The sequence below is a fragment of the Aplysia californica genome, unplaced genomic scaffold (genome assembly GCF_000002075.1).
Source record: "Aplysia californica isolate F4 #8 unplaced genomic scaffold, AplCal3.0 scaffold00046, whole genome shotgun sequence".
NCBI classification, from domain to species: domain Eukaryota; kingdom Metazoa; phylum Mollusca; class Gastropoda; order Aplysiida; family Aplysiidae; genus Aplysia; species Aplysia californica.
In genome coordinates this window covers 1,681,180-1,694,328 of record NW_004797316.1, presented here as the reverse complement: position 1 = coordinate 1,694,328, position 13,149 = coordinate 1,681,180, and the positions used below count along the sequence as shown (strand labels likewise).

Sequence of the window (13,149 nt, the reverse complement as noted above, 5' to 3'; positions counted from 1 at the left end):
GACAAGATTACTCTAAATAGGTCAAATGTGTCCGATGCTTCACTTTGCTCGTTGTGAAGTTTTATAAGAGTAGAAACGCAATTCTTAAGTTGTCAATACACAGCAAACTCAAATCTAATTTAAAACATTTAAAATTTGATTTAACACAAAGAGTTGGTTACGCAACCCACACCACCACCGGTATAATAAACGAAGCAGACTATTGGCTTGTCTTTCCTCTGTCAGACTCTAGGTGGCGCTGGTGACTGTAGCGGTAGTTGTTGTAGCGGACTGAAGGTGACCCAGAGGTAAACTTAGCTCTGTGATAGTGCTCTGAAAAGTAACGCTCTACACCAAGCTGTGCCGACGTCCTTGTTATTTGCAAAAATGAATATCAAGATCTCACAGGCTGCCCTGGCTACGGCCTTTTTATTATCAGTCCTGATCAAGGAAGGTAAGAGTTTTAGCCCTCGCAATGTTCCTCGTATTTTGGCTGCATGCTTGTTTTCCTGTGACCTCGATCGGTCGGCAAGGCGTAGCCTTGTAGGCAACTGTAATGAGCAGCACCGCGTCCTTACGAGTGCTCTAGATCTCGAAGAAATTTCAGAGCCAGCTATTGCTGTAGAATTAACCTATTCCCCTATCTATGATGTGCACGTTGTGAGGATAAGTGCCCCTTTATTACGCCCCAAAAGAAAGGGAGAGGGGAATGTACGATAGTTTCCTCTAGAAATTGAGATCTTATCTCTAGATCTAGATTCTAGATCCTAGAAGAGAATCGATTGTTTGTGTACATTATGTAGCCACTTCGTTGAAGAAATTGGTTTTTATTGTTCTAAATGGTTGACTTATTGTTGGTCTGGCTTTGGGATAGAGGGATGAGCGCTAGATTTCTAGATCTAGTCGAGACTGGCCAATATCGCCTTGTCGACTAAAAGTGAGAGGACTTCTGTGACGAACGAGCGACCAATATGAGTACGAGACACAGTATGGGTAGGGGTAGGATGTGGGTTAGAGTTAGGGTTAGTTAGAGCTCTTCTTTGTCTTTATTGTGTTTGTTGGGGTGGTCACTCGTTACGGAAGTCCTTCCAGGAGCCCAATGACCCAATGCAATGACCAATAATTATTATGGATTTATATAATAAGCCAACACCATAGCCTACTTTCTAAGATTCAACAAGGGATGTAACAAAAGTTTCTTAGTGTAATAATGTTGGAAGGACTTCCGTAACGAGCGACCACCCCAACTAACACAATAAAGAAGAGACCTGACCCTACCCCTAACCTAAATCTAAACCCTTCCTCTACCCCCTATCCCCTACCCTTACCCCTAGATCTATCCCCTTCCCCTCTGTTCTATTCTGTCTCATACTCATAGTCATAGTGATAGTGGTTGCTCGTTACGGAAGTCCTCCCATTATAATGTCGATCAGTTTTTACCATAAAATGAAGTAGTTGGCCAACAAAATACAATAGCAGCCTGAGCTGTGTCTTTTGCTGCTGGGGTTTTTCAGTTATACTTTTTTCTGTTTTTTGTTTTTGAAGTGACTATTTCTCCGAACGAAGTGTATACAGACCCGGTAACCGGGAACAAAGTCACAAAGTATACAGACCCGGAAGGGGAACTCTTTTGTGATTTCGGAAAGTTTCAGCGCCCAGACCCGGTAGTGTGTGTGTGTGTGTGTGTGTGTGTGTGAGAGAGAGAGAGAGAGAGAGAGAGAGGTGCTAGCAAAATGTAATGACATGCCCCAGTTGGCAGGAGGGAACGAGAGAAAGATAAAGTATAGAGTGTGAAATAGGTCGTGACAAAGAAAGAGAGACAAAGAAAAAGAGAAGGCGAGCGATACACACACAAACACACACAGAGAGAGGGAGGGGGGGTGACTGCTCGATTGAAATATGACATTGTTCTTTTCTTCAAATTGCGTCTTGCGATTCTTCCAACTTCAAAATGGAGGTAAAACGATCGTTCATCGAAAAGACATCCGCAATCTTCATTTTGATTTAGGCTAGCCGCGAAACTAGATCAAAGATTTATGTCTGTCTGCCTAGATCTTGACTTAGGCCACAGATCTAGAAGAACCTCGATCTAGGTCTACCCTGAGCACACTAAGTGTAGAATTCTGTGACCCTGAGCCAAGAGGGCGCAGAAACTCCGAAATCACAAAAGAGTTCCCGTACCGGGTCTGTATACACTCCCTTCTCCGAACTTGGGAAAAGAAACCTGATCTCTTTTTTACTCATGCACCTGTCTCATGTACACATTTTATATACTTTTTGTCTAGTAGTATTTTGCTTGCTGAACACGAATATGTATGGCCTTCGTTTTTGCCACAAATCAATAGTTATTGAGTTATATTGGTGTTTGAAAATAATATTTGACTTAATTTTAACATGAGGGGTTTAACTCTTTTTATCTGGGCTACGAGAATACTCGTAACAAGGACCAGCCTGGGCTACGAGTATTCCCGGAACAGCGATACGGTCATGTCAAAGAAGCTAGTTCTGCTTGTAATTACCAAAATACGCAAATACGGCGATGCTAGCTCTGTCTGAATATTTTAAGGCCAATTTTCCAATGAACAGTGGTTTCTTTGTTTTTGATGGGTGTAGAAGCTTGAAAGATGTCTCGAAAATGCACATTAACGACCGACAAAGTACGTTTTGAAGTGGCGCTGGGTTGTGAGGGGGAATGAAATTCAATGATACTAATTTGATGACTTTGACTCTGAAATAAGTGCCGTAAATTCTGTTGTGGATGATAAAGAACAGGACTTAGACTCATCTAATAGCGATTCAGATCATGGTGAAGGGGTCAGTACTGGAATTCGTGCTAGATAGGTAGGGTTAGATCTAGATTATAAAATCCAATGGGACGTCGTGGGCGCGGCAATCAGGGTCAAGTTCGAGGGTGGAATACACCTCAAAATCTACATTGTGCTATTGGTGTAATTTCCTAACCACATGCATTTACAAAAATTACATTCAATTTCTAACATAACTGCCAAATTTCCTTAAACGAAGTGTATACAGACCCCAGACCCGGTAGTGTGTGTGTGTGTGCATGTGTGTGTGTCAGAGAAAGAGAGAGGGAGAGAGAGAGAGAGCAGGGGGAAGTGCTAGCAAAATGTATATATGACATGCCCCCGTTGGCAGGAGGGAACAAGAGAAAGATAGAATGGGAAATAGGTGGGGAGAAAGACAGACAGAGACAAACAAAGAAAAAGAGAATGCGAGCAATACACAGAGAGAGAGAGAGACAAAGAGAGAGAGAGAGCAGGGGGAAGTGGTAGCAAAATGTATGACATGCCCCCGTTGGCAGGAGGGAACAAGAGAAAGATAGAATGGGAAATAGGTGGGGAGAAAGAAAGACAGAGACAAACAAAGAAAAAGAGAATGCGAGTGATACACAGAGACAGAAGAGAGGGAGAGTGGGGGGGGGGGGGGGGGGGGGAGAGAAATAGAGAGGGGGAGTGCCCCATTGAAAATATGACATTGTTCTTTTCTTCAAATTGTGATTCCTCCAACTCCAAAACGGAAGAAAAATGATCGTTCATCGAAAAGACATCCGCAATCTTCATTTAGATCTAGATCTAGATCTAGGCTAGCCTCGAAACTAGACCAATAATTTATGTCTGTCTGTCTAGATCTAGACCTAGGCCATAGATCTAGAAGAGCCTTGGTAGTGTACATCTATGGTCTACCCTGAGCCAAGAGGGCGCTGAAACTTTACGAAATCACAAAAGAGTTCCCCTTCCGGGTCTTTATACTTTGTGACTTTGTTCCCAGTTACCGGGTCTGTATACACTCCCTTTCTTAAAACCTTGGAGTAAATGTAAGAAATATAGCACTTTGAACTATACGCACTGACTTCCGACTCATACGGCGCGGCAGGCCCAGGACTTGTACAGAGTCCGTGGGGGTACGGCAAGGATAAAAAGAGTTAAGGGGGTATGCCCCCCTGACCTAAAAAGAATCTGGGGGGTTTCAGGGGGGCATGCCCCCCTGCGTTTCACAATAATTTGATGTTTGGCTATTAGGATTGATATTTACTTGAAAACAATTGATTTGCAAGGGTTGTAGTGGCCATACGTGTGTTCTACGGAAAAAATTATGGCAGTTTAGCTCTCAAATCAATGCATCTGTGTGTGGGTGCATAAGTAAAATTGACAAGCATTTTTTGCTTTGAATTCAATTTTTAGAGCTAGAGATTTTTAGTTGTCTGAATATTCAGATTCTTCAATTGTGGTTGGGGCAACGTTCCCGTACTATACTTCATTTGAAAATACCTTTAAAAGGTACTGCGAGAAAACAAGACTTTGGCCTTGGCAGTAACCTATTTTGCACTTAGTCACCTCTAAAGCAAAGACTGTAAAAAAAAATCCCACCATGCCCCCGCCCCCATTTTACACACACAAACACACTCACAATCATGGGCCACTCCATTCGCTAATAACCAGAAAATCTCGAGAACAGAAGCCGTTCGGAGAAATAGAGATCAGGTTTATTTTCCCCGAGCGTTCAGAGAAAGAGCCGGCCTTTGGGGGGGGGGGGGGGGGCGCGGGGACTTTTTTTTTTTTTTTCTCTAATTTAGCTGAACCCCAAAAGTTGCCTTCTGAATTTTGGGGGATCGGCTGCTTTCCTAAACTCAGGGAATCCCCCCCAATTTCCACCATGGAAATGAGTTGCATGTCTTTTTATATATCAGGGACAATAGTTTTTTCGGTCCGGGGTGTCTACGTACACGGTAACTGAAAGGTCCTCCCTCATTCTTCATAGAAGTATCGTGTTGTGTGTGCACTGTGCGAACTCTGACATTCTCCTATGTGCGCATTGTTGTGTGAGGCCACGTTTGACAATTGCCATTTCAGCTGCCTTTGTTTCTCTAATCAAGTTCATAGTCATAGACACCTTGTAGATCTAGATGCACGAGACTTTGCCGGAGTCCCCTTTTTTCTATGTAAACTTAATTACTTATGCATGGGTTCGGCGGGGCAAGGAAAGGCCTGAACTTGGATGCAGCGGGAGAGATCAAGCGAGCTGTATCTGGGGGAAGGGGGTTGGGCGATGGGGGGGCTGTAAGTGGACTTCAAACAGTAGGCAGTCAGCGTTGTGGCGTTGTGATTGGCCAGTCCAGTGATGAGTGGAGGGGAGGGGAGCAGTTACTGTGCACCTAGCTCAAGGGGCCCCCCAAAATTAAGTACCTGGTTACCGTGTACGTAGATACTCCCTTTTCGGTTAGTAGCCTTTCCAATGTTTTTTAGTTTAATTTAAAAAAATTTTAGGATAAGTTTTTAAAAGTTTATAAGTAATAGGTGATTGGAAATCATGGAAATGAGATGTCTCATGATAGTCTCAGTAGCGTCAGTGTGACCCTTCGCCATAGTTTATTTGGGAGGAGTTCCACATAGGGCCGACACTTACTGTGACAAGGTGCACTGAGCAACTGTACAAGAGTTAAGGTTAGGGGTAAGGTAAGGGTATACCTCGCTCAAAATATCCCTTCTTTTGTGTTGTTTGTCGGCAGGCCCTCTGCTGAACTCCTTCGGTTTATTTATATTCTTTAATTTGATAGATTCAATTGATTTATTTAGTCAAAGAATATCTCTCTGCAGGCCAGTGTTGTTGAACTCTTTGGTCTCCTACTCAATACTCCATGGCATGGTAGTGTGACACGCGGTTTTTTGACATGACGCTACAGCGAGCACCTAGCACACCTGTGATTGGCTCAAATATAGATGATTTCCGCCATTTATTAAAAAAAATTTATTTGCGACAGTTTTAGTGTCCGCATGTTTGATCTGCAGCAAAAAACACTGCAATTTATTATTTGTTGAACCCAAAGCACTGCATCTGTGTGCGGGAGTGAAAGTAAAGATTTTCCCAATTTGTGGGGTTTTTTTTACTTTAAAGTTCGTTTTTATTAGCTTCAGTGTATCTTGTCAGGTATGTTTACTTTCCATGGGCACATTGTGCTTCTTGTGTGTATTTTTCAATTGTCAGGAATATGTCATTTTTCTCCTCAGGACTGTCAATCAATTGCTACCAGTGCAATTCATATGAGGACAAAAGGTGCAACAATCCAGAGGGTATTGCCGAGTTTCAAGTCACATGCTCATCAAATGAGACAATGTGCAGAAAAATTGAACAAGAAAGTGAGTATTGTAATGTGTGACGGAGTGTGTATTCAAGTTTTTAGTATTCCTTTTTGGGAAGGAATTCTTTAAAGAGCGAGCATTATGAACCAGTAGAATAGAGGGTTAGATGTAGTGGTAGGGTTAAGGGTTGGGTCTCTTTTATTATATTTGTTGGGGTGGTCGCTCATCATGAAAGTCCATCGCCCCTCGGTTTTTATTGGGCACAAACCCAACGTATTATTTGTGCACAACAGTGCAAGATGAAATGTCTCACAACGCGGTGGAATCAGGTGCTTCTCAATTTTTGGGCATGTGGAGTTATTGATATCATCTGAAAGCAAATTTATTTGCCTTGCTTCCAGTGAAATAAATATTTTATCTATCTTAAATAAAACTCAAGATATTTGCGGTTGAAGGAAGTGAGGTCGCCTGGTTTCAGTGATGAAATTAGCCAGAAACTTGCCGCCAACGTTTGGTAAATCCAATATATCTAAATACTCACATTATCCGTCCTCTTGTAGGCCTACCTCTAGGGCGTCGAGGGGAGAAAGAGCTTCCTGTCTCAAGCAAGTTTGATGGCCTAGCTGGGTGGGATATTGTATGTTCTCAGGGTATCTTTCGCACCCTGGTTCCAGGTCTTTCTTGGTTTTCCTTTTACCTTGTACCCTGATACTTTCCTGTAGTAGGCTTTACTGGCAAGCTGGTTAGGTGCCATATGTGTGAGATGTCCCAACTACCTGATTGTTTGCCTTCTAATGTAGTGGAGGAGAGGTGTCGTGTCCACCAATTCTCTGATCTTGTTGTTTCTGACCATGTCCTGTCTGGTTTTGTTGAGGGCTCTCCTTTGAGTAGACACCTCATCTCGCAGGTGGTTATCTTACGTTCCAGACTTTTGGTCAGGGTCCATATCCGGCACTGGTAGGTCAAGGTGGGGATGAAGATAGAGAATGAACTTGGCTTTGGTCTCAATGAGGATGTTTGAGGAGTGGGGCAAGCTGGTAGCTGACGCTGTTAGCCTTTTGTACTCCCTTCTCAATTTCTCTGTTGAGACGTCCGTCTTCCGAAAAGATGCTACCTCTACGCGGGTGGTTGGCGGGTGCTCTGGTGTGGTCTACTTCTTCTTTCCTATCAAACATCTATCGTCCTTATCTCCCCTTCTTCTTTTTTATGTTTGTTACTCTTTTGTAACGCCTCTAATCTTCTGGCGCTCATATGACCTTATGCAGTTGCGAGCGCCTTAAAACTTCTACTAAAACAAAACAAACAAACCTTCTACTGTAAAAATAAAAAGATGCTACCAAGATACTTGAGCGCGCTGACTTGTTTCAGCGGATTTCTGTTGATGGTGATGTTAAGGTTGCCAGGTGTTCTGCTGATTTTCATCGTCTCCGTTTTACTTTTACTGATCTTCATGTTGACCTTTTCACATTGTGTATTCAGCCTGTCTGTGTGCTCTTGAAGTTGCTCTTCTTTCTCATATGCCAGGCTTTGATCGTCCGCAAACATCTTCATTCAGGTGTATCGGGTTGGGGTTTGCTTCTTTTATAATTTTGTCCATGTATATAATATTATGAATAGTAGCGGTGATAACACACACCCTTGTCTCACTCCAGATGATACGTCGAACCAGTCAGTGAGTCCGTTTTAGGTGCGGACTGGGCTCATATTGTTGGTATAGATTGCTCTGATGTTGTCCAGCAGTTGTCCCATAATGCTGAACTCAAGTGTTTGCCACAGTTTGTTTCTATCGACTCTATCAAACGGTTTTTCCTGGTCTACAAACACAAGATTCAGTTTTTTGTTGTATGACATTGTCCTTTCACTTAGGTGTCTAAGAGCGAAGATAGCCTGTGTGCACCCTCTCCCTTTTCTGAAGCCCATCTGCGCCTCACTCAGTAATGGTTCCACCTTGTGCCTTGTACGCTGTTCCAAGATCTTTGCGTACAGGTTGAACCAAAAAATATAAATTTGATAAAAATTTCCAAACTGGCAGAAAAATGCGTTTCTCCAATTTCTGTATCTTGACGAGCGCCTGATTTCACCACGCTGCCTCACAAATGATGGCAATGCGAAAGGTCAGAACAGGCATGTTACATTGTGCAAGCTGTTTTATCCAAAATCAAATGTCCCCTTATTCACAGTCAGTAGCCTATATGGTTGCACCTAAATTAGAGTGAAAGTGTTTGAACCACTGCGTAGAAAAAAACAGATGACTTTAATTTGGATGTTTTAACACTTGGTTCTTAAGCAATGACCTCTATAGGTCTTGAAATGAGCATTGAGTCGGTGCAAAAGAAATTTCTTGCCTTTAGTAATTACCAATAAAAAAGATAGTCTCTGCAATTAAGTAAGGAGTTTGGCTTCATTTGAACTGTAAAATTTTGTAGTCGTGCCTTTAGTGGAGGTAAAGGGATATATACAATGTTTATTGTGTCCTTGTTTAATCTTTAGTTCCTGTAAACTTAATGTGTTGTTGGGTATACAATTGATTTTTAAATTAAGATAAGTTTTTGAAGGATGCCCTGCACATGTTTTGTCCTAGTCTTGCTCTTTGTGGGATTCTGTTGGTCTGTGTCTTTAACTGATAGATCTTGGTTCTCCACTGTCTATAATGTTTTGTCTTGTTTTCAGTTAACATCGGGGGTGATGACGTGACAAGAACTCACCGTCAGTGTGCCACACGTGGATCTCCAGGGGAAGACTGTCTGGAGCGTACTGGCACCTACAGGTTCAAATCATGGTACTGCGAGTGCAATAACAAGGACTACTGCAATAGCGCCAGCACCATGTCCCAGTCCTTAGTTCTGTCCGCTATGGCAGTGTTTTCACTGTTTGTCTTGAGAAAACTGTTGTGAAGTATGGTTTAGGTTTTTAAATGTTTCGCTTGGAAGAAACTGTTTGGGGTTTTCTTCAGTAGCTTTCATCTTTACTTTTGGACTTTTATTTTTCAAATGTATAAAAACAACAAAAAACTTGTGTTGCTGCCTATGAATCTGGGGTGTCTCTAACACTAAACTTCATGTGACCAGATAAATATGGCTAGGATGACTTACTCAAGAATGAGACTTTTGACATTTGATAGTCTTTGAAGCGTGGAATATGTCATGCATGCTATTTTCGTCAAGGCCAGCGATCCATCCATCCTATTTGTCTATTGAGTTATTAGAATCTCTTAGGGTTCTTCCCCTTCTCCACTCAACACCTTATCTATCTTTATAACTGAAATATCAACCCCCAGATGTGTCCTGGTTCTTTCTGTCTACTTGTGATGATTGTAAAACATTCCCAGAACACCGTCATTAACTCTTTCGGTCAGAACCCAACCCAAGTCGATTGAATTTATGTTTACATGTTGTATGGTTGCTGTAGTTTAAGGAGTAAGCTGTCCGCACTCACACTCTAGGTGCACTGTTCTTAGGGTCTCAGTCGTCACATAACTCCGTAGAACACAATTTTGCTTCTTTTTAAAACCAATTTATGCACTATCCTCCTGAAATTCGTAGTAATAGCAATAGGCATCTCTTTGAATACTCTTACTCTGCAGGTGTATAGTCTTGCTTTGTTATGTAATTGTAATGGCTTAGAGAGCAGTGTGTCGGTGGGAGGGAGGGTGTTACTGTCGATACTCTTATGCAAGAATGCGTGATAGTCACGTACTGTTTCTGTGGCTGTGACCAGGCTTGGTCTGCGTATTACAATGAATTTATGAGTGGACATTGATTGTTTCGTTGTGATACGGCACAATATTTTGTTCGTGTTAGTTTGTATAACCTCAGTGAATTTGTTCATGGGCGATATTTGCTGTTTACTTGTCATTGCAACACGATATTTTGTTTGTGTTAGTGTGAACCTCAGGTGGTATCACCAACCCCAAGTTTGTTTGACCAAGATCTTTACGCATGATGCTGTCACAGAATCACTCTCATCTCTTTAATTGCTCATTTTAGGAGAAAAAAAATTGTATGTTCACTTTTTTGTCTGAGTTTCCTTGAGTCAAGTTTTTACATAATTATTCAAGATGTCACAGATTTCACCTCATTGTTCACATTTCAAAATCATGATGTATGAGTTTTAAGCTGTGGATGGCTGAGAGTGAGTGTCTGAGTGCGGAATGACCCTGGGGTCTTGTTGTGATTTCTGGCCGGTCATGTACTTACTTCTATTGCATTTAATTCGCAGATACAATAGATAAGATAAAGACTGGACCAATTGCTTTTCGGTTAAAATTCTCACTCCTTTTCTTGTTGTGTCATAATGCACAAATTTGACCATTGCAAAGACTAATCATGTAAATTTTCTTTCCCCTCTTTATAATTGATTCATGTTATTGGTGTTAGAAAATCTCAATATTTTATTATTATATGGCGTGCCTGTGGTGTGGAGGACTTGTTTCGACAGTACTCGTCAAATGTTGTTTTCACATTCAATTGTGAGATGGTCAACATATACCACAAGGAGAAAATGATGTGATTGTGACATTGGTGTTGATTTTAAAAGTTGAGGCTCATGCTTCACCTTATGCCCAATCAAATTCTTTTTCTTTTTAGTAGCATGATGTTTGAATGATGTCAAATCACAGCAATAAGTGTTCTTTCACCTATTTTTCCCCTTCTTTTACCACCTGTTAGTTCAGAGACTGCCATTTACTCATTTACAGATTTCTATTGTATAATGTGCATTCATGGAAAATAATTGATATGTAAATCAAGATTCAATTCTATGTTCCCCAAATCAAATTATTTTAGCCTTTTGGTTTTTAAAAAATTGGTGCACAGATACTTTAAAAACATTAATTTATTTGGAAGATCACATACATCTTCCCTTTTCTGTGAACAAGATCTCTTCTCTGGAAAGGGATTTTTAGTATAGTTATGATTGTTTCAATCATTTACAAAGGTCAGAGTGTAGTTTTAGCCAGAGTGGCTCTTGCTGTCATTACAGCAGTAATATCAGAAACTTTTTAGCTCTCTTGTTCAGTTCATGCCCTCTGTCACTCTGACCATTAGCTAGTGGCTTTTATCAATGGACAAGTCCCACCTCTGATATGACTTACTGCATTTTGATTGCAAAAGAATTTACTTGAATTGGCAATGGCTCAAACTTTTTTTTTTTTTTTCATTTCCACGCTGGAAAAACAAGTATTTTGAAACTCGTATTAAGATTCAGTTTACAGTGCATTTTGGATTGAGTGAAAGAAAGCGCTTGTTAGGTTTTTATATATATGTAATGTATGTAATACAAGTTACCAAAATAAACAGGATTTTAAGTTTTTAATCAAAAGAAATGTGTTTGAATTTCTGTGTACGACATGCATGTTGATGTATAAATGGATAGTCTTCATTATCTAGTTATTCTAATGGGCCCTACAGTTGTGGTATCTTATGACACTGGCAGGTTGCTTACCGGTACCTTTATTGTGGTCTCTGAGACAAGGCCTTTGAGTTTGATCAACAAAGATGGAGGAGAATCATTTGTCCAGAGGTAAAATGTTTGCGTCTCATGCCAAAGTAACAACTTCGAATCCCTCTTTGTGCAGGGTCTAGCCTTGGGTTTTTGCAGAAAAGATTAATACAGTGGAACTCGGATTCAGCGAGGTTGCCGGGCCTGACCTGACCGTATAGCAAACACGAGGTTTTGTGTAGATAATTACAGGCACTGAGCAAGTAATGTTTAAAGAGAAGTCACAAGTAGTGCCTGAAATGCCTGCATATTATGAGCTGTGTAAAAAAAGACCGATTCGTTCAAATGCAGACGCATGTGTCATCTCGATTGTATACCGAAAAGTTGTGTTGCAGTGTAGAGCCCAGCATGAGGCAACTTTTGATTCCATAGACCAGCGCACAATTCATTACGTAAATCTACGTCAAGACCAGCTTATCATTGTAATAATGATCAGTTGGTGGGGGGGGGATTGCCGCGTTTGTTTGTAGCCTATCTGTGACGTTCAACGCCCAGACCGCTAGTTGAATCCGTGTTATTTTTATGGGTTGAATTTAAAGAAGAAAAAAAAGGGGGAATCTATCTCATCTCGTTGAATCCAAGCTCGTTGAATCAAGTTCCACTGTAGGTCTTGCATGCAGAAAGAGAACGTCTTGACAGCTTTATAGTCATACTCACACAGGACACCTTGGTTTATTTGACAGAAAGGGACTACCATTTTTTCAGATAGTAAGATATTTAATTTGACAATGCTTTTGGTAATTTCTCATTTATTTATCTCTGCCATGTCACAAACTAACAAACTTTACAGTTTTCAGATGGTGAAATATTGGGGGTCTAGTGGTTAGATTAGTTTTGGTAAGAGTGACGAATTATTGGGGGTCTAGTGGTTAGATTAGTTTTGGTAAGAGTGACGAATTATTGGGGGTCTAGTGGTTAGATTAGTTTTGGTAAGAGTGACGAAATATTGGGGGTCTAGTGGTTAGATTAGTTTTGGTAAGACTTTTACAGCACTTGCAACTCAAATCAGTCATAGATTTATACGTAAGTGCCAACAATTGGAGGTATTACAAGAATAAGTTAATAACAAACACACAAAAAAGATGGGGAGATAAGGATGATAGATGTTGGCTAGAAAAAAAGGAACAAACCACACCAGAGCACCCGCCAACCAACCTTGGTCTAGTGGTTAGGCTTTCTTGCTCACGACCAAAAGGTTATGGGTTCGAATCCTGTGAGGGGGCCTGATAGTGATATGGTCTTTACCAAAGGCATTTTGCAGTAGGCCCTACACAGGCAGAAATGGGTAGGCTACCCAAAGACAGCAAAAGATCTTGTTAGTTTGTTATATAATGCTTGAACTTGAACCCTTTATCAGCTTTCTGCACTGTATGCTTTCTGGGAAGATGAGACTGTTTCTGGGTTCTAGTTCTATAGCCTGTTGGGGGAATAATGATAATAATAGTTGCAAAGCGCACAGACTACCGGTATATTATGCTGTAGAGCAGGCATGGACAAACTGCACACAGCCCACGAGCAATTTCTTCAGTCCGACCTGCGAGTCAACCCAGTAATGTTAATTTATAAAGGGGGG

At 41.1% G+C, this 13,149-nt stretch overlaps 1 protein-coding gene across 1 annotated transcript; it reads left to right on the top strand.

Annotated features, from left to right (window-relative positions):
* Positions 1–244: 244 nt before the first annotated feature.
* On the top strand, positions 245–11,396 carry LOC101849907. Its single transcript, XM_005092447.3, has 3 exons — positions 245–433; positions 6,006–6,134; positions 8,748–11,396. Exons 1-3 carry the CDS (start codon positions 367–369, stop codon positions 8,969–8,971), a joined length of 420 nt encoding a protein of 139 aa, XP_005092504.1. The 5' UTR covers positions 245–366; the 3' UTR covers positions 8,972–11,396.
* The last annotated feature ends 1,753 nt before the right edge of the window (positions 11,397–13,149 follow it).

Excerpts from the sequence above, each read along its gene's own strand:
- LOC101849907 (XM_005092447.3), top strand. The coding sequence starts at position 367 with ATGAATATCAAGATCTCACAGGCTGCCCTGGCTACGGCCTTTTTATTA. Across the intron at positions 434-6,005 it reads ATCAGTCCTGATCAAGGAAG|GACTGTCAATCAATTGCTAC; the intron begins GTAAGAGTTTTA and ends TTTTCTCCTCAG. Across the intron at positions 6,135-8,747 it reads CAGAAAAATTGAACAAGAAA|TTAACATCGGGGGTGATGAC; the intron begins GTGAGTATTGTA and ends TCTTGTTTTCAG.